The 20,960-nt window shown below is 39.1% G+C and overlaps 1 protein-coding gene and 1 long non-coding RNA gene across 4 annotated transcripts in view; one reads left to right on the plus strand and one right to left on the minus strand.

The window, feature by feature from the left end:
* Positions 1 to 14,019, plus strand: part of UHRF1BP1L (UHRF1 binding protein 1 like) — a 60,685-nt gene extending 46,666 nt beyond the window's left edge. For 2 of the 3 annotated variants that reach the window (XM_030002631.2, XM_030002632.2), the window contains exons 17-21: positions 196 to 346; positions 6,425 to 6,681; positions 8,849 to 8,957; positions 11,057 to 11,226; positions 11,963 to 14,019. In XM_030002631.2, coding sequence (XP_029858491.1) covers positions 196 to 346; positions 6,425 to 6,681; positions 8,849 to 8,957; positions 11,057 to 11,226; positions 11,963 to 12,088 — 813 coding nt within the window. In that variant the 3' untranslated portion in view covers positions 12,089 to 14,019. Of the gene's footprint in view, positions 1 to 195; positions 347 to 6,424; positions 6,682 to 8,848; positions 8,958 to 11,056; positions 11,227 to 11,962 lie in introns of those variants that run through there. The other variant, XR_005931473.1, reaches the window with a different exon arrangement.
* A 1,179-nt stretch (positions 14,020 to 15,198) lies between these two features.
* On the minus strand, positions 15,199 to 18,966 carry LOC115336103. The gene is made up of 2 exons (XR_003921616.1): positions 18,398 to 18,966; positions 15,199 to 15,929 (listed from the first exon to the last, which is right to left on the minus strand). It is a non-coding gene; the product is annotated as an uncharacterized LOC115336103 (long non-coding RNA).
* Positions 18,967 to 20,960: the final 1,994 nt, after the last annotated feature.

Raw genomic sequence — 20,960 nt, forward strand, 5'->3', positions numbered from 1 at the left:
CTTTGGACAGACAATTGAGCAACCCATTGTCAAGCCAATGGGTACAAAAAGAAAAGAAGAAGAAATGAGAAAACTTTGTGCTTTTCTGTGAGCAAGGGTTAAGGATACAAAGATTCTTTTCCTTTTGTGGGAGAAAAGGTTTCGACAGAACTTAAAAAACAATCTCATATTGTTTTATCTTGATTTTGTTGACAGATGTCTGTTGTGGTTTTCCAAATATTTGGCATTAATGGTGAAATTGACATCAGAGGTGAAGACACAGAAATATGCCTACAGGTCAACCAAGTGATACCAAATCAGTTGGGAAATATCAGTGTTCGACACTATCTTTGCAACAGAACTGTTGGTAAGAACTAACAATTAGATCTCAGTGTTGTGAAATTGGAGTTGGAAACATTTGTTCTAAGTAAATAAGAACACTGTATTAGCTGTAAAGCACAAAGCCAGTTTTATGTTAGTACAATAGCATCCTTTTCGTGCTGGTTTAGAATATCTACTCTGATTTCTTTCCTAATTGCTGTACATTAAAAAGGAAAGAAATAAAAATGGAACTATTTCTGATAGTGTGAGTAAAAAAATGTGTTGCATTGAATTCTGGTCATTAGTTTGCTTTTTTCAAATCAAATAAGTTGCATTACACTATGTTGTTATTTTTTGAAGATGGAACTCCCTTACTGCTCTAACGATACTTTGCTTAAATGTACCTTGGTTTGAAGGGATCTTTCTTTTCTTCAAGATCTATTTCTCTAGATTAAATTAACACCCACAGTTTAAACAGATTTATAATCTGTGGTTTAAGAAAAGGTAAAAATTGACTCCGTGTCAGGAAAGATGAGCTCCAAGGACAGCCTTTTTTTTTTCCTTTTGTTCTTTTTTTTTTTTTTAAGCTTGATAGTAACGCAGGGTGTATTTCCATGCCAGATATTTGCATAACTATATCAGCCAGTGTATTGTCAGAGCTGTTCTGGGGCCTGAGTACATACACATTCTCTGCCAGAAAACCTAGTTCACATACTGTGAGGTTTTTTTCTTGGCATGATGTATTGGCGTGCCACTTCACGTCACAGTTTGCTTTGCTCCCCTCTGCCAGCCTTCCACACAGACTGCTGGATGCCAGCTCTGTTGCGCTGTAGGGGTTTGGGGGCAGATCCCTGATGCACCTGCTTCCTGCTTCTGGTTCATCTGCTTTCCCAGGAAAGAGCTATAGCAGCTGTTGGCTCCCATTTATTTCCAGCCTTCCAGCAGCATGGATTTTCTTCAGGAAGTTGTGCTTGGTGGTGCAGCCTCTGATGCCCTAGCTAAAGAATCCATTTGCTGATAAGCTGAGCGGTTGCCAGCAGCTGCTGCCTGAGCAGCTGTTGCATGATGCTGCAGTTGCATTCAGGCATCTGAAGGCAAGAGGGAGGTCCAGCAGGGAAGACTCATGGCTGACCTTCAGTTCATACAGCAGGCAAACTGATTTCTGGTTATCTGTCATATCCTCTGTAAAAGCAAGAGGGAGTAAGTAGTAAGAACATGCCACCTTCCTGCTCTCATGTGGATCTAAAACTAGAACCTGCTTCCTCTGGTTCAGCTGATTATGAGAGGCTTGTGCATTGGCTGATTATTTTATGGACAAAAGGTTATAATGTGATTGGAATCTCCAAATACTTCCACTTCATATCTCTTCCTTTCTCTTTCTGGTGGCTATCTGGATGGGTGAATTTTGGTGGGCCAGCAGTGCCTTTTTTTTTTGTACATTGCTGGTCACTCCCATTCTGTTATGTGCATCTTCTCTCCGCTGATCTTTTTTTCTCTTCACTGTAGGGCTGTTCTTTCTGTACTGAGTCAGGAATCTTCTGCAGCCACTGCTGCTCCCCATCTCCACATTTATTCTAATAGAAGAACTAAGGGAGAAAGCAGGTTTAAAAAAAAAAAAAAAAAAAAAAAAAATTCCAGAGGATCAAGGTTGGGAAGAAGCGTGAGAATTAGATCTAAAGGAACAATTTAAATGAGTTAATGGTAACAAAATACAAGTACAAGAACAAGTGAGCAAAAGCGTAAGAAAATATCCCAATAAAAGCAACCCCCCCCGCCCAAGACCTCTAATAAAACTTTCTCTAGTGCTGAATTAACAATTGTAACCAGTAAACTGAGGAACCATGCAAAGCAATGAATAATCAAGTCATAATTACAGTCTACAAAGGTGTTCTGGGTAAAAATAACCATTTAAAACCTACTATACTGTTAATGGAGTAGGTGTAGAAAGGGAAGAGTGTGCCTAATAGCTGGAATAAGTTTGAGGGCAATATGGCAGCTGTGCACTTCCCTGCAGGGCTGGCTGCAGGACCATGCCTTTATCAGATCTTGTCTGGCAGCAATAACAAAAGAAGGGGGGATAGAGTATGGCAGAGGTACTCTGGGAAGAGCAGTGCTTTTACTAAGACCTTGTTGTGCTTGGAGGAGAAGGGAGCAGAAGTTCATAGCAGCTTCTGAATTGTTTAATGCAATTTTTACTCCATCCTCTGACTGTGCCCCTTCCAGATATCTGCCAGATAAACAAGATTGACTTCACGGCTGAGACTGAATGTGTGGTCTTTTCTTCTGCCACTTTTCTACACTTTAGTGGATTCTTCTGGCAATGACGCAGGCACTCTTTTCTGGTCTGGAAGTACTTAGGGCACATACTGCTTACTTCTTTCTCTGTATTTGTGGGAAGAATATAGATCCTTGAGGGTAACAAAGTTTCCCAAACCAATTGCAGAGACTCATTGGACAGAGTGGTCATTGTTCTCCCATCTGGAGAGTTGCCCTTCCTCTCAAGGACTGTTGGTAGCTTAGCTAATCTCTTCTGTCTGGACTAGAGCCACAAAAGGTACCTCATACTTGCACTGTGCTTTTTTTTTGGGGGGGGGGGGGGGGTGGAAATGTGAGATCTAGCACTTCTTAAACATTGGAAGGATTGAAGGATGGAGTCATGGCTGTTGTGGAAACCTCTATTCACAGAGCTAGCAAAGGGAGAGGTTCTGGTTCACAGCAGAGGCTGAAGATTCTCATGTTCATTTGGTCTTTGTCAACCTAGATCGATTGATATGTTCATCTGCCGTGACTCTAGTGCCAATAGATATGTGCGTATGCCCTGACTCTGCTGCTGTGCTAGGTCATCCATGAGAATTGGGCACCATACAGAAGGGGGAACCCAATTAATCTACAGATAGGAAAGCAAATTAATTACTCTGTCGGGCTGCTGTAGCTCCAGGCAGTGTCTGTTGCATGCTGTGCTGAAACTAGAAATTACAATTTTCAGACCTGTACTACATTCAGGCTGTGACAGTATTACTTGAATAAAGTACTGCCTCTTGCTGTATGTCTGTCTGACTGCACTTGGTCTGCAACAGTTGACTAGCCTGCATGTTTTCTGGGATGAATATAGAAAGTTAATTATCCTTCTTCTCACCCCTCCTCTTACCCCACTTTTTTTTTTTTTTTTTTTTTTTTAAATAGAGAAGTACAAAACAGACACTGATACAGTTCCTCCTGACTGCTCAAAACCTTCTTCCCAGTACTCTCCTGGAGCCATTTTCCTGGAGACAGCATCTTTAATTGTAGTTGGTATCCATGAGCATTGCATGCATCTGTTTTCCTTAGTTTGGCTCCCTCTCAGAGGAAGCACATTGTCCAGGAACATAGTAGGTGTTTAACTTTTCTAGGCGCCATAGCAGCATCCCCACTAGGGATGTGGTCCACTTCTCCAGTTGTTAGGAACCTGGACCAAGCCAGTTTTGCCCCAATGTCCTTTGTCGTCTTGTAGGTTCTCGTTAGGCCCTTTATAAGCTGCTGCTGCTGAAGGTTGCAGAGGCATCTCAGAGCGATCTGGTCTGTAGTTTTGAAAAATAATACATCACTTATTGCTTAAGAGGAACTGAAAGGTAACGTTCCCCTGCTACTACTTCCCAAGAGCAAACAGGAATTCCTCCTAGGTCCAGCGGAAAAATTGCTGTGACTGGTAACCAGTCATCACTGGGGCTTGGCTCTGGGTCTGCCTCTGGCCAGTGACTAGGCTAAGTGCATCTGCAACTTTGCAACCACAGAAAATCTTTATCTATCCATAAAGAAAGCTTATGCTCTATGATCCCACCTCGAAAAGGCTTTGAGGATCTAGAGATACTGATCCTGGGGACAAGAACTGGGGAGAATGCAAAAGGGATTGTTGCAAAGACCTGTGGGATACCTGTGGGAGGCTGCTGTAACTTCAGCGTGGACACGTTGCCTCATCTGCGTAACTTTTATTCACTCAAAGCTAACTTCCTAACCTTTTGAATGAGTCTGACCCAGCATAGTGTCAGTGTGACTTAGTGAATTGTCATCTGGTTTATACAGTTTTGATCTGTGCTTCATCTGGTTTAGCGTATCAAGAACCCGAATCCTTAAATGCTAGAGCTGTGAACAGTTGTTATAGCATTGCAGTAGCAATTAACAACATACTAACGATACCTTTTAAAAATACGTTCACATGCTGCAAATACCTTCTCTTTAACAGGATACCTGAGTATAACTATATAGAGACTTGATATATCAAAAAGCTCGTGTCTCGCAAATGTAATGTGATCAGCCGTGACGCCTTGGACTTTTAACCAAGTGCCTTGTAAACCAGCTGTGTAATTCAGAAGGAACACTAACTCTGTGAAGTATGGTTTTCCTTTATATGAAGGCATCCAGGATAAGCTTTACTGAAGAGAAGCAATGTAACTTGCAGCCCACCAGCATACTGTGTTTTTCTTTTGCAGTACAAGTCAGATTATTCAGAGTAGGTTCTGTCTGAAATGGAGGGGTAAAGTACGCTGTATTCATGAGAGTACGCATTATTACTTAGCATTAGATAGTACACAGCAGAGAAGCCACCACAGAGGAAACCTGCACTTCATAGGATCACAGGATAATTGAGGGTAGAGGAGTGGAGGCGATGTCAAGATGTCTGTAGTCCAATCCTGTTCTCAAAGCAGGGTCAGCTCTCGGATCAGGCCAGGCTGCTCAGGGCTTTATCCCATCAGCTCTTGGAAGGAACCTCCAAGGGCAGAGACTGCACAACTCTCTAGGAAGCCTGCACCACTGCTTAATTTTCCTCATTCCTTACATTCAGTTTGAACCTCTCTCGTTGCAATTTGAGCTGTTGTCTCTCCACCTTCTGATGAGCCGCACTGTGAAGAGCCTGACTCTGTCTTTGTAACCTCATGGTAGGTATTGGAAGGCTGCTAGCAGATTTCCCGTGTGCCTTCTCTTCAGCTTTCTGGTAATTGCTCGTACATGCACCAGGAGAAATCAAGAAGGGGAGATTACAATAAACTGCGTGTAAGTAGTATGGGGAGAGGAGACAGAATAGTATTAAAGAAACAAAAATAGAAAAAGGAAGTCTTACTTCATCTTTAAATTTAACTGTATCCACTTCTTTTTTCCAATTTCTAAGCTTGTAAACATTGGATTTTCCTGAGGGAACCAGAGTTTAAACCAAGAAGCATTTTTTTGTTTGTTTTAATTCTCAGATTTGTTTAACAGTTAGATGCTCTACTAATACAAATTGACATAATTCAGTTCATTTTACTTGAGTTACTTTGATTTCAGCTATCTTTCAAGTTTCAGTGTTTGCTTCTTAATATAATCACTAGGAATATGCTTTTTGTCATACAGATAATTTCTGTGGGTCAGCCATCATAGTGACCAAATGACTTGAGAATCGCATGGGATAATTATTTCTGGTGGTGAACCCTCTTTTTTGTACAACAAACAGATACTGGCCATCCTCCCCCCCCCCCCCCCCCCCCCAGTCTGGTTACCTTAAATTTTTTCTTTTTTTGCCCTTTTTTCTCTTTTTCCATCTCCCTACTGGTTGAAGATACTGAAACCAACAAGAAACTGCTAGGGCTTTTTTAAGGTTCAAATCTACTGCCACCCAAACAATGGAGGCACCCTGTGCTCATGTTTTCCATCTTACTGCATTGCCGTTCATGTGAGTTAGCAAGTAAGTTCCTGCGTCAGGAAATTTTGCCTTTCCAACAGAATACCTGCTGTCCTGAGAGTGAACTGACTTAAATGTTCTTCTAAAATAAAAACTGAAGAAGTTAGTGGGAAAGTATGCAAAATAATTGTTTTTCCATCAACAAGACATTGAGGGAACAAATTCTTTGTGCATGGTGATACTTCTATATTGTTCTTTTTCAGTGAGATGCTAGTCCTTGAATGTACTGTTTATTTTTCTTTAGTACCTTGAAGTGATATACTTAGAAATTTGCTCTGAAGTTCTGTATTTGCAATGCTATAATTTGTGGATAATACTTCAAAAGTACTTTTGGAAAATCAGTTGGACAATAGAGGTAGAAGTAATTGCATCATAATTGCTTTTTTGCACATTGCAAAGTTTTAATGCAAATTTGTTTTCCTTTTGCAACAGGTTCTGACTGTAAATCTGTGGCTGGACCAGTTAATTCATCGCCTGAGATTAGTTTGAGATGGGAAAGTGGGCCTAGTGCTGTCATACATTCTCTGCTGGCTGTAAAAAACGGTTTTCTTCAGTGTCATGTAGAGAACTTCAGTGCTGAATTTCTAACATCTTCCCTCACAAACATTCAGCATTTTCTAGAAGACGAAACTGTTGCAGAAGTGATGCCTATGAAGATAAAAGTTTCTAATGCAAGGATTAACCTAAAAGTATGTTAACAATGAGCTATTTGGCTGCTCTAAAAAAATTGTGTTCTTGTTTCTTTGATGATGAACTACTAATCTGGATACAGTTAACTTCAAAGAACCTTCTATCATGCTGTGGAAGGTCTTTAGATAACACTAAACCAATTTAAAAATCCATAGATTTGGTTAGCTCTGTGGTATGCCTACAAGGGAATTCTCTGCATGACAAAAGCTATTTATGTGAATTAATATTTTATACTTTTTTTCTCCTCTCCAAGTCTCTTCTGTAGAGTGAAAGTGTCTGGGAGTTTTATAGGCAAGGTATGCCAAGTTCCTAGGGGCACAGTGTGGGTTTTTCTGGTTCGGCTTTTTTGCTTAGCATAGTAATGGTTTTCTAATCACAAAACACAATTTTAGAGGTTAATTCTCTCTCCTACTTAGAGGATAGTTCTTGCAATGAAAGTTCAGTACAAAAAAGGAAAAAGGTTATGGGAATTCCTGTTCAAACCACTTGGATGCTGTTTCTTAGGACCCAGATTTCACGTTCTGCCCTACCTTGGAAACAGATACTAAGAAATGCAAGCTTTTCACACCACCATAGCTTAAAATAGTAACATTAAGAGGACACTCCTGCTTAAGTCTCCTAGGGGATTTTCTTTCAGACATTTAAAGGAGATGGTGAGTTTTGTGCTGCACAAACATTGAATATAAAGATAAGGACACTTTTTTTTTTTTTGGGGGTGGGGGTCAGGCAGGGACACAACAAAAAAACCAAACATGAAGATAAGATAATTATAGCATTGCTTTGGAAATTAATAATTGCCCATATAAACTTTGAACGAAGTGAGGACTGGAGCAGCAGCTCCAGTTCTGGATCTGGGGCTAAGGCCTTGATTCTGCTAAGATCATTCTTGACTGGAAGGGCAACTGTTATCTCTACAGTGTCCTACTGGAGTACATCACTATTCCCTCTCTCCATGATGCAGCTTTTCCACCCCCTGAGGGTCCTTAGGCACTCCTTTAGGGCCCTTTCTACTACAGGAGTAGCACAAGCACGTTCTGTGAGAGCTGTGGATCTGTTCCTTGGGTTTCATGTGTCGCAAACATGAATGCCCAAATGCAAAAAGGAAAGTCTTAACATATAGTCATTTAAATTTAAAAACAGGATTGTGCTGGTTTATTGGCAAGAAGGCGGGCTTCAGCAAAATGTTCTTGAGGAAGCAGCTGTTTGAGGTGGGAAATACACGTTAATAAACCGGCGATAAGAGTCTGCTTGGCAGTGAAAGCACTGAAGTGCTCACTCAGCAGTGCACACGAGTCACAGTGAAGTTACTCATGATGGTTGACAAACTGCAAATTTGACATACAGATGATTCATTTCTATAGAGTTGTTGGGTAATAAAGAGAAAAAGGATATGGTTCAAATTTATGCTGCATTGCCTGTTCAATGCAGTATATTCTTTTGTTTCTTCTGCATGAGACTTGATGCAGTGTGTTTCATGGGGAGGAAGAATTTAAGAAAGGTTATTTTATTTTTTGCATTTTCTACTGCAATCTCATTGCTGTTTCGAGAAGCTTTGGCACTTATATCTCAACAGCTTTCTTGCTATGTGCTTAATGCTGATGTGTATAGTTTCTGATGATACTGGCTGCATTATTCTGCTTGACAGGGATAATGAACTATAAAGACTTCCTAGGGACACCCCAAAAGAAGTAATTTGTGAAGTTTCTCTTCTGTTGAGTACAGTAATATAACTGAACTGCAGCTGGTGTCATCCCAAACTCAATTCTAAAAAGGCAAAATCTGTTCAAGAATGATAGCTGTACCCATTCGATCTTTAAATAGTTCAAGGGAAAATCAGATACTATGTAGTACAGGCTTCTTATCTCTGACTCTGAGAGCTCCTGAGCTAAAGAATGTCTTGAGTTGGGATATAATCTTATTGAGATGTCTGTAAAAATACTTTGAAGTATTGAGTTCAGCAGACTTACTCCAGAGATAAATTTGGGCCTTTAATATGATCTCTGGGAAAAAAAATGGAGCAAAAGTTTAGTGGAGATCCCATTAGAAAATGCTACTCTGAAATGTTCCCTTTTGAGTTTCATTAAATCCACCCATGTTTAATTGAACATCTTAATTGGCTACTTTGATTTCCTGGTAAACTCGTTTTTCAATACTTGTATTTTTTAGGATGACAGTCCACGTGAAAATCTCAAGGCATCTGAGCTGGTACCCATAAAACTACACATTGACATACTCTGGATAGAAAGAAATGATGATGGCTCTTTTCTTATTAGAGGTTTGTATGTTCCTGCACCCCGATATCTCGATATCAATACATTTAGAGCTGGAACTTTACTGTTGTCTTTCACAGATACATCAAAGAATCTTAAAGTAATCTAGGTTGGAAGAAGCCTTTAGAGCTAATCTGGTCCTACTCCTTGCTCAAAGCAGGGGCAGATTAGATCAAGTTGCTCAATGCCCTGTCCAGTCAAGTTTTGAGCATCAAAAAGCCGATACCACAACCTGCCCCAAATAATCCGTCCCAGTGTTTGATCACCCTTATGGTTCATTTTTTTGGTACTGTCTAATTGGAATTTCATTTGTCGCAGCTTGTGTCTACTGCCTCCTGTCCTGCCACCTCAAGACAGAGGCACTTGAGCACTTGCCAAGCACCTCAGGGAAGTTTGGTCCATCTTCTCAATGCCTTTCCTATAGGTAGGCAAAGGCGACATTAAGATCCCCCCATAGCCTTCTTATCTTCAGATTTGACAAGTGCATCTCTCCGAGCCCCTCATTGGTACATCAGGTGCTCCTGGCCACGATTATCTTGGTGGTCCTCTGCCGTTGGTGTTTTTCTCACACTAGGGAATCCAAAACTGGATCTAGTATTCCAGGCGTGGTCCCACTGGTGCCGAGTATAGGAGAATAATAACTTCCCTCGTCTTGCTAGCTATACCTTTGCTAGTACAGCCTGTGCGTGCCTGGTCTTTGCTGTCAGAGCTCGCTGCTGACTCATGATAAATCTTCCCATTGACCGAGGCCTACAGGTCATTTCGTGCAATGTTGCTTTCTGTCCAGTTGGTCCCCAGCGCGTAGTGGAGCAAGAGGTTATTCAGTCCCAGCTGCAGGACTTCACACGGGCTTCAGCTGAACTTCCCGAGGCTCCCGTCAGCTCATTTCTCCAGCCTGTCCAGGTTCCTCCAAAAAACAGCCTTGCCCCTCAGTGTGTCAGTCACCCTTCAGTTCGGTATTGTTCACCAAATTGCAGAGGGTGCAGCCCCGCTTTCATCCGGGTCCTGAATATATTAATCCAACAGTATGCAGTGTATTGTATGACTTGAGGAAGAGGAGGCTGCAGGGTGATCTTAATGGCCCTTTCACCTACCTCATGGAAAGGTACGGCAAAGGTGGACCAGACTTCTCCGAGGTATGCTGTGGCATGATTTGCTTGTATTTTAGTTTCTCCACCTTATCTAATACATTGTTCGAGTGTTTAAAGATGTTCAATGCATTTTGGTCATCTTTTTATACTAAACATTGCAAGAAACAGTAATGTAGTGAGAAAATATGGAGTTTTAAGGTTCATTTTAGCTCTCATTTTTTCCCCTTTTTGCTGAAGTGCTTTGATCCCTATTCTTGTCATGGACTGCTCAGGTACAGTGACTTCAAAAGCACAGGTCAAATGCTGCCTGCGCTGCAGTGATTGATGTATCTGCAGTGCTACATTTTTGAGTCCTCACAGGTGTGTGTAGTAGGAGGAGGGGATAATGAACAGAAAACTCTTGTTTAGAAGGAAATGTTTAAAAAAGAAAAAAAACCAACCCAGTTTTTTTTTTTTTAGACTACTAAGAACCATGACCCTCATTTTTTCTCTTGGTGTACAGCAGTATATTTTAATAGATACTACAGTGCACTTCAGTTATAACTGCTAGAAAGTTTCTTTAATGCCAAGTCATTTAAATTATTTTCTAATTTAAAAACTTGCTTGATCCTGCAGGTTTATCTCACTGTGTCTTCAAATGTAACTGCAGTCTTCAGATCTGATTTGGAGCTGGAGATAGTGTATTAATAGCAATATTAATAGTTCTCAAACTTCTAATTATTCAGAGTGCGTATTCTGTGGTGATGATACTGTGATCATTTTCTTCAAGCTGGAAGCTACATATTGCTTCTTCTCATGCCTCCTTTCCTTTCTCTCTTCCTCAAAAAGGATATATGACTTTTAATTATTTTTTTATTCTTATATTTGATTTTTGGGAAGTAAATGTAAATGTACTTAATATTACAAGTATATTTGTTTAGGTGGTTTTACTTTTGTGCTGATGAGAATCAAAGTTTATAAAACAAAAAAGACACAAAACCCTACCTTCTACCCTATGTATTTCTGTGATATAGACAATCAAAGAGTAAATGATGTTTCAAAGATGAAGAATTCAAGTAGTGCATTGCAGCAAGCAGCTGGACCTGTTGGACATAAAACACAGGACCAAGCAACACAGACTACTTGTGAAATTCCCAGACCTTCTAAATCAAGCAGTGATTCAGCTGACTTCCTTAAAAATGAGGTAGTAAGGATTCCTTTTGACTCCCGCCCCCCCCCCCCCCAAAAAAAAAAAAATTGTTACAATCAGTAATCATCATAATTGTTAGATTATCTGGGGGTGGGCTTGGGGGTTACTTCTGGTTAGAAATCTGTTTGAGATGGAAAATATGAATTATGGATATTATAGTATGGTTCAACACTTAGGCATGCAAAATACATTTAATATTGCTTTCTAAATAGGGTAATAATACACTGCAGACTAATTCTTCTCCTTTACGTCAGAGGGAGTTTTATGAGGGAGCAAGTCCCTTCTTCTCCCCTTCTCCCTCATCCCTGTACCACACAACTGCCAAAGACAAAGGACTAGACTGTTAAGTCAGACCCTTACTAATCCATTAATCATACCTGGATTTTGAATTGATGATGACAGAACCCGTGTATCGATTTGGCTCTTTTCTTCACTGGGTAAGAATCCGTTCCTAGAGCTCAGAACCTGGTGTCGTTTCTACTCCGCTCCAGAGTGGAAATGACGTAGCTAAAACATCGGGTATTGGGTGTCTTGCCTTTTGAGCTAACTGCATCAACTCCCTCCATGTTCCACGCTCATTGACGGGAATCGGTCGCAATTGACTCAGCCCCAACAAACCCGCACCCAGCAACGAATGTGAGCATATGGTATTTTAAAAGTTACTGTAAAGGAAAGGGCGGTCAGTATGCAGGAGTACTAATAACGCTCTTTTCTAACCCGATCGTTTCAGCTTATTGAAGAAAATGAATGTCTCAAACAGGAACTAGCCAAAGCCAAAATGGCTCTTGCTGAGGTGCAAATGGAAAAAGACGCCCTGCTTCATCGTATAAAGAAGATGAGTGTTGATCATCAGTAGGACGGCGTTCTGGTGGAAGGCGTCATCAACAGAACTTCAGGTGATGGTGGCATCTAAAATACTGTTTGTAAATTGCTGGAAGACATGGTTATTTTTTTTGTCACAGACAAATTTTTCTCATTATGAACAAAATGTTTGTGAACTAGTTACTATTCCGAAATTATCATTAAACATTGTAACTTTTTTCAGCCCATCTTAAACTGAAATGACTTTGGAAAAAATCAGTTTATACTGTACTTTTATTAATTTACTGAAGAAAAAAAAATCCTATCATCTACTTTTAATATTATCAAAGGAGATGTTATTTTTAAAATGTTTTCTGAAAAGTGGATGGCTCAGCAATGAAAGAAGGTGCCTAGGTGCATAATGGAGTAAAATGTACCACGCCTCATTAACGAACTGTACCTCTGTTTGTTAAGGTTATGTTGTTTTATTATTACCAGAAGGTATCTATACAGGAGGTTATATTTGCACTATGATGATATGGGCTAGATCCTCGAGAATAGTATAGCTACTGAAAATTAAAATACCAGCCCTAAACTGGCCCTAAATTCAGTGTAATTTGCCCGGAGAGGATTGTAAGAATAATCCTCTGGTGCTATAGAGTTCCATATACCCTTTCCATATGCACTCCTAAAATACCACAGTAAATGCTGGACAATTTAAGTAAGAGGGCGTACAACTGGGCTCTCCTTGTGCACGAAGGACCAGGGTATCTGTACAGCTGATGTAATTTACACATTCACACTTTTTTTTCCTCTCTCTGTGAAGAGGATATAGCCCTGCAGTAGGATCCAGCCCTTTGTGAAAGGTGAGCTTTGAGCCATTTTGCATGCGTGTCTGATTTCTGCACAACTCATCAGACATGCCCAAGGATTTGGTCCGATGTATTTAAATATGTAATGTCAATGCTTGTGAGGGAGGGGGGGAAATCCTACAGGGATTCGTTAATTGTATATTGCTTTTTTTGATAAAAAAGCTGTAGAGAATCATTTAATTACCCAATGAAATTGTGAGATTACATGAAATGTAATTATACAGTTTAAATCATGGGTGATTTGTACAAATTGAACAATAATTTTCAGCTAAAAACTGGTACAGATGAATAAATAAAAAAAGCACAACATTGTAAAATAGAGAATATAAGTGTGTGCTTCTAAACAATTGAGGAAACAACATACAAAACCATACATGCCTGGAAGAGATTGGTTTTGCTAGAAGTAAAAATGACTGAATAATTTAACTAGTGACCTTGAATCTGACAACTGAAAATCTTTTAATTGCTACCACAATTGTTTCTGCTCCATGGGATATTTGAGGGAAGTTTTGTTTGTAGATATGCAGACAAATCTCAAAGTATTTAGTATCTTGTGGTTTGACTTTGCATATTCAGGCTGTCAAACTAGTTTTAATTAAAATGGTTTTCATTAAAACTTTTTGGAGGACACATAATTTACACTGCTGAAAATAGTTATTGAAAGTATGTAGATGTTAATCAAGAAGTCTGTGGAAGAACTGGTTCAGGCACTATTTTAAAGCCTGCTTTATGACCCCCTACTTGAAACTCCCTTTAACGCCCATGGAAATTTTTATCTTATTATTCTGAATAAGATGAAAAAATACACGCATAACTGTTTCTAATAGAGAAACTAAATATTTATATTTCAAAAGGTATTCAAGACAACACAGTATTAAATATGAGTAGTCCAATTTCAAACAAATACCATGTCAGATTCAGGGGAGGAGTTCTCAACTGGTTTAATTCTGATTGGTACTATTAAAGTCAGTAATTCTTACTCGGTTTATCCCTGCCAAGAACTAGTTAGAATTATTCTGAAGAAAGGAATGTATAGAGTGCTTAGTAGCATGTTGCTGGAATAATACATTGAGAATTGTCTAATTTTTAAAAAGAAATAAACAGCAATATCAAATGCCTGTCCTTATTACTGCACAAGCTACTACCTGCTTCTTTTGACAAAAACCAAACCCAACCCAAAACAACAGCCCAAACCAGCTCTTCTCAGTACAGGTGTTGAAATTCAGGGTATCACTTTCTTGCACTTCATTATAACCGAATACATTTCTACTTCGTGGCAGATTTGCAGTAATGGGCATCATCTGCGGACAGTTCAGAAGAGACGGGTGTGCTTGGTTGTGGACTTGATGTTACCGAGAGTGATAGTACTGTGTCACTCTGAAATGAGTTTTGCTTTTGAAAAAATGCAGAGGGAGAGTTAGTTTATTAATGCTTGAAAGTATAAAGTTAAACTAAGCCTTAATAGGTTATACTAAAAATAGCGATTAAAGGCCTCAGATTAAATGAAACAGCTTAATTCATTCTCCGGGCTCTGCTAGTTTTCATGACCAACTTAAATCCTAGATATGAAATATGTACCGTTGGTAGAGCCTCTTGAACGAATCACCACTTTTATTCTGCAAAGAACTAAATGGAACAGAGTTTGGAGAACTTCAATGTATACAGAAAACTGACTCCTGAAGTCTTGCAGGCAAACTGTTAAGAAGTTTTATTTTACATTTGCTGTGGAAATTTAAACTGGTCTGCAGATTAGCTTAATGCTCATTCAGCTTGTTTAGAAATACTGCTTTAATGTTTAATAAAGCTTTCAAGTTAGCTTGAGGCTGTGCCCTTTCCCGGGCTAGGTCATTGAATCGTTCTGGCATGCTCTGTTCCAGTTCTCACAGTAACTCTGACGTTGTTGGTAAGCACCAATTTTAAATCAAAATGACGTGGCCTTACAGAATTACTTGTAAAAAGCCTGTTGGAGAGGCAGCTCCATAGAGGTGATGCCTGTTCTCCGATGTCCCTGCTCTGACTTCATGACAGTAGGTATTCCAGTCCCTGGACTAAACCCACCGTGGCTGTTGGCACGGGGGACCACTGCACTGCCTGGGAGGGAACGGCTTTTTCCTTTTTTTTTTTTTTTTTTCTTTTTTTTTTTTTTTTCCCCTGCCTAAGTCCTTTATTTCCTGGTCCCATCAACCATGTCTGTTTGTACACTGTCTCCCCTAGGAACTGACTTGGAGTCTTAAACTGGGATCATAAGTGATCTCTAAAGGATAATTGCTAGCTACAGAACACTTCCCAAGTCTGACGTGATAATGGTTACCTTTATTCATAATAAATTCATAATAAATGTAAGAGGAATGTGATAATAAAGGTAAAGACTTTATCAAGCATCTACAATTCCAACAGTACAAAATGTGCGAATGTATTGCAGAAGCAAACTCCTTGCAGCGACCAGATTTCAGGTAAGTAACAGTGGAGAAAATGGTTTCCATATAAAAAATGTGCCTGTATTGGTCTAGTTCTTAAACCAGTCATCACAAAATGCTTGAAGTAGTTTTTCAGCTCACTGTTGCTATCTGCAAACTTTAGAGCGTACTTCAGATTCCGATTCAGCTGTTGATATAAATCAATGTCTTTTTATCTATTGTAGGAACAGAAAATGACCTCGCTAATAGGTTAAGTAGCAATGAAGTTGTGGGTACTTGCTGTGAAATCCACTCATGCATCCCTCCCAGTAGGGAAATGAGTTTTTTGACAGTCCTACAACACAACCTTACCATTTTTTTTTTTTCCTTCCAACCTGTGCCACTTCACTTTCGCTGTCTTTTGACTAGCAGCCCCGTTTCCTTGCCTCGGTGAAGACATCTGTCACTGACCCTCGCAGCAGGCTTTGTAGTGCTGAAGCGCATCTGTAACGTACTGAGGCAAACACGCGGCTTCGAACGGGGCAGGCAGTCGGCGCTAAGCTGTGCTCCAGTTAGTTTTGTGGCGCTGTACCGCCTCATCTTGTGTTACTTATTAACGACATGGAATCTGAAAGCATGAGCAGCACAAAGAGCATGTTAATCAGTATGAAGGGATGCAAAAAATGTAGAGTGAAACGCGAGGTGTACTGGCCTTGTGCTGGAGGAAATGTTTCTCAATCAAATTAAGAAAAAACATAAATCTTAATAGTAAATAGAAGCTGCGTAGTTATAGTTCTATGTATTTTTTAGCATTCTTACATAAATCTTTAAAAGCTCACATTTCTAAAATGATTTTCTCTCTGAAATTAGACATTTTATTTTTGAATTGTCTGGTTACTAATTAAAATCTGCTTATTGGCTATTGTGTATTTGGGATATAATCAGAACAATTTTAGTTATGAAAGGTATTTTTGGAACACTTCAAAATTAATATTAAAAAATATTTTTGCAACTTCCAGCTTCTCAAATACTATGGAATGTCTTTACAAGTGTGTCACACTACTAGCTAGTTGAAACACGTTGCAGGAAGTGAATCTTCAAAAATCAGCTGAACTCTTGATGGCCTGTGTTCTCTCCCGGAATCAGGGGAAACTTCTGCATCCCAAAAAGATCAATCTCTCATATTGCCAGCTACTGAAATGGGTAAATATTAACTTTGTTTAAAGGTCATTTTGGTTTTGTCTGTCATTGCCCAAGCCATACCTAACCAGTTACATTGAAGTATCTGTATTTTGTTATTTCTTTGCTATCTCCTGCTTTTCTTTTTATTGCCATCACTTACTTTACTATGAGCAGAAGTGGAGTATATATATTTCCTAAAGATTTCCCCATAGAATCTCAGCATTAAATCTTAGGTTGCCCCAGAATTTCTGAGAGCATCGTGTTGGAAGTAAAAATAAGATGCATCACAACTAGGTAAGAAACCATTGCAAATGCTGATCACTTTATAAGGTGCGTGAGATAAGGACTAATGCTGTGTCTTCTGCGAGAGTGAGCTGGTAGTGTGTGGAGCGTAATGCATGAACTGGCTAGTGCAGTTCTTCTAGGTTAGAGTATGTTTGAAAGCACCGTGATTTGATTTGAGTTAGATAATTGGTAAGTATTTTAAGCATTTGAGACACATGAACAAATGAGCACTTCAGAAGGGGTAGTCTGAGCCAGTAAGTGCTGAATAAAGAAGCCGCCTCTAAACAACTTATCTGTGGAACAAACGTGGACGTCTTCACATTGTCTGCAAACCTCAATACACCATTACCATGGAAGGTGCAACTGTCAAATACTTTTATCCCAGTGTAATTACGTTGTTCTAGTAACTGTTGAGGTTTTTGAGCACTGGAAAATACTTTTGCAATGCGAATTATCATATTGAGGTCCCTGGTGGATGATGTTTTACTAATAAGAAAAGCAGTGCTTAACCAGTTCTCAGAATTACGAATTTTTCAGTCATCCTCCTTTTAAACAGGAGGAAGACATGGTGAGCAGCACTCCTCTCCCCTAGCCAGCACTAGATGGCACTCCGAGAAGTCACTTGGGGCTTCATTGCCTCCTGGGGACCAGCAGTTCTTGTTTCTTGACTCACGAACGGTCTCGTTAAACTAGAAAATGTCGGGATACAATTTGGGGTTTTTATAAACTTTTGGTGATGAGTTTCATAAACATGATTTTAAATCGGGCTTTTTTCACTTTTCATTTAGAAAGCTTATCTTTGTTACTGCTGCCTTCTTTATGGCATACTAATTTTTTCCTCTTTAAATACATCATATGAACTGCCTGAACATTGTTAGAAGAAAGACTTTCTTCCCCCTTTTACGTTTAAATAAATTCTAAAAATATATTTTTGTACATATTGTCCCTTTTATAGCAAAACATTTATCATATTTGTTGCGCTTCATCATTATCTGTTAAAATAAAAAGTTTAGGAAATTTTTCTGGTTTTCCTATCATTGCATAGATGAACAACTCCACCTTGATATCATCAATTTATTTGTTGAATTTCTTTGCTAACTAGAAAAAACTCTGATTTTATTCTACTCATTTTTAATAAAAGCAGCATATATAGAGGTTTCCTGTTTTGTTTGCGAATGACCAAATGTAATCCTTTACAAATGCTTACCTTACCCACCTTCACCAGATGGTAATCGAACAAGACAGCCTATATTAACACTATAGTGTGTGGTAAGTGATCTGGAGTCATTCCTTTTTATATCCTGTTTGGTTATTCAAAAACTGATAGGCAGAATGACTAAGCAGAGAGAAAAGCAATCTATATAAAATATACTGTAGGAATGGGTCGCTTTATTTTTGTCAAAGAGTTAGAGAAAATAGCATAGAAAGCAGATGTCTTTTCATTCCTCTGAAATCTTAATGTGGTTTGTTCCTTCGACTTATTTTTAAATTTTATTTCTAATAAGAGTCTGCAACTCAGGATAGGTACAATGGAGAGTTTTTTAAGGTGTCATCCTGCAATGCCACATACTAGAACATGTTGCAGAATTTGACAATATACTGGACACCAACACAATCACAGCCACTTACCTGAACTGAATTTGGTGTAGAAATGAGGCTTCTCTGGTCCAACCTGGCAGGAAGTCCTGAAAAATCATTTTCATCTAAAACATAAGATTCACTATTTCTGCAATATTCACCAAAAAAATATCTATTTACAGACTTCTTGAGTACTTAAAAATGTTTATACAACAGCTTTCTTAAAAATTACAAAAAAAAAAAAGTCATCTCCAGCATTTCATTTCCTATCCAGGAATAATGTCAGAAGCACGGCAAGTTGCAAACAGTCATTGAGAAATTCTTCAAAGCAGTATCAAAGCTGTTTGCTTTAACTGGATCCTAAATCCTTCCAAATCACTAACAGCCGGTGACATGTAACTCATGGAAAACTGCAAGTTAAGTTTCCAACTGATACTCATCTGAAGATATATCTGAGAGTGAGGTTCTTAAACCTTTCTTTGCAATTATCAGAAGCATTTTCAGCTTATGCAACAGGAAAGTATGCCTTCAAAGTCATAACGTTAAGAAGATTTAAAAAGACTCCTTGAAATGGGACTTGACAAAATATTTCAACAGGCAAAGACAACGTAGAGTTAATCTCTTGCCTTTCCATTATGCAAAACATGTCCCTTATTTAGCTACTGTAAGTCACTGCTGTCAGGAAGGAGGAAAAAGGGAGAGTATTTGAAATAAGTGTAGGGAAAACAATACACTACAGCAAATTCTGGGCACCTTATTCACAAAAACTTGTTCCTATCTGGTTGAATAGCTGTCATTCTTAATGTTACTGTGCCTGCCTTTAAATCTACAGCTGCTGGAGTCAAAAGCAAGATTTTTACCTAGCAGGGATTAGTGATTTATAGGCAGGAACAGATTTTTTTTTTTTTTCTCTTCTCCATCTGGTGAGAGAAACTTGCACCTGGAGCAACACTATACTGTATGTAGTAGCTGGCTACTAACTGACAAATGCTGCCATTAGGGTATCGCTGCCATAACCTCCCACTTCACTGATGTCCCTTCACTTTAAGGGCACTTGGAAACTTCTTACCTCGGTCAGGAGAACCTACATAAAATGAGATTTATGAATAACAGGAGACTTGGTTATATCAGATACCGTGAGATCTCGCCCACAGTGCTGTTCCGGAGATCCATCAGAAATGGGCCTGCCAGAAGAATCGGAGACTGAAGCACTGGAGGTGAAGATAACTGAAGCTGCACACAAAAAAGGATGAGGCGGAGCTGTAACTCAAACGTGCCGTGAGCATGATGTACGTTTTCACTACAGTCATCCCAACGGGGTCATCTTCCCTGCGAGAAATATGGAGTGATATTAAAGAAGAGAAGGAAGTAGAAAAGAGGGACAAAGAATTTTTATGAAAGAAAGTTTAAAAATTCTGGCAAGAGAGAAATGCACAATAAATGAAGACATGCAGAACGCTAAATGAGGTGGTATGAGTGTTTAGATACCACAAAGACATGTATACACAATGTACGTCAGATCAGGTACATTACAAAGTGTACTAAAAGATTCAAAATAACTGGAAAAGATGACTTGATGTGAAAACAATCCTACCTGAAACAAAAGAAATTGACTTGGCTTTTACAGCAGATCTGAATTGTTGCTTCCTTGCTAAAATGGCAGTGGTGGGGAAACAGACCCCGTCATAAAAAGGTGTTAGGCTAATGCAGGGTAGTGTCTTCACGGAGTCATTGCTCAGAGAAGCAATAGTTTGGTGAAACGCTAACATAAAAATAAAACCGAGCAGTTCCAGATTTTGCTGTTTCAATTTTAAAAATGTTTTATGGTATCTTCACCATAAAAAGGAATGATGTGATAAACTAGTGGTGTCACAGAAGCTCGTTAATTTGCCATTACTAAACCTATTTTCAAGAAACGACAGTGCTTGGCAGGTTCAGAGGTGTGAAAGGAGAAACAAATGTAAGAAAAAATTCATCACAGCAGTTACCAGATTTATGTGACTTAAGAATTTTCCTACTTGAATTATTCATCCTACTTAAGTTATTCACCTTGCTTTAATACAGTTTCATACGCTTTCCTTACACTGCATCTCTTTATTAGAGGGGGATCTTTTTAGCTCCAATTTGTGGTTTACTTAATTATTTGATTAAAGATTACTTTGCATTAATTATTGCATGTTTTTCTCGGATGATGCCAGCCTATTTGCATATCCATAGCAGAGTATGTCTCTCTATCCTCTTAATAGAATATGGAAATAGAACATCTATCACGAATAGCCGTACCAGTTTTCTTCCTATGGAAAAGAATCCAAAGATTAATTCCTAAATGTGTTTTGCTGAATCAGCTCCCGTTAGAAGAGTGTCATGGATATGCCGGTAATTCCTGGATATTCCTGTAATCCTCTCTGCTACCTTTGCTACTGATGCTCTGGTGTAGGTCAATATGCTATTGTGTCCTTTAAACGTTTATCTTACATTTAATATTTTTTGTGTATGTTTCTGCCTCTGAGCCCTCAGCTTTAACTTACCTACTGAATGAAAATTAGTAGGGCTTTTTGCCCGGGGTTGATAGTCACCTTTGATTCAGATAAATAATGAGCGTAAATCAAATGAA

This window comes from Aquila chrysaetos, chromosome 26, assembly GCF_900496995.4.
Source record: "Aquila chrysaetos chrysaetos chromosome 26, bAquChr1.4, whole genome shotgun sequence".
Lineage (NCBI taxonomy): Eukaryota > Metazoa > Chordata > Aves > Accipitriformes > Accipitridae > Aquila > Aquila chrysaetos.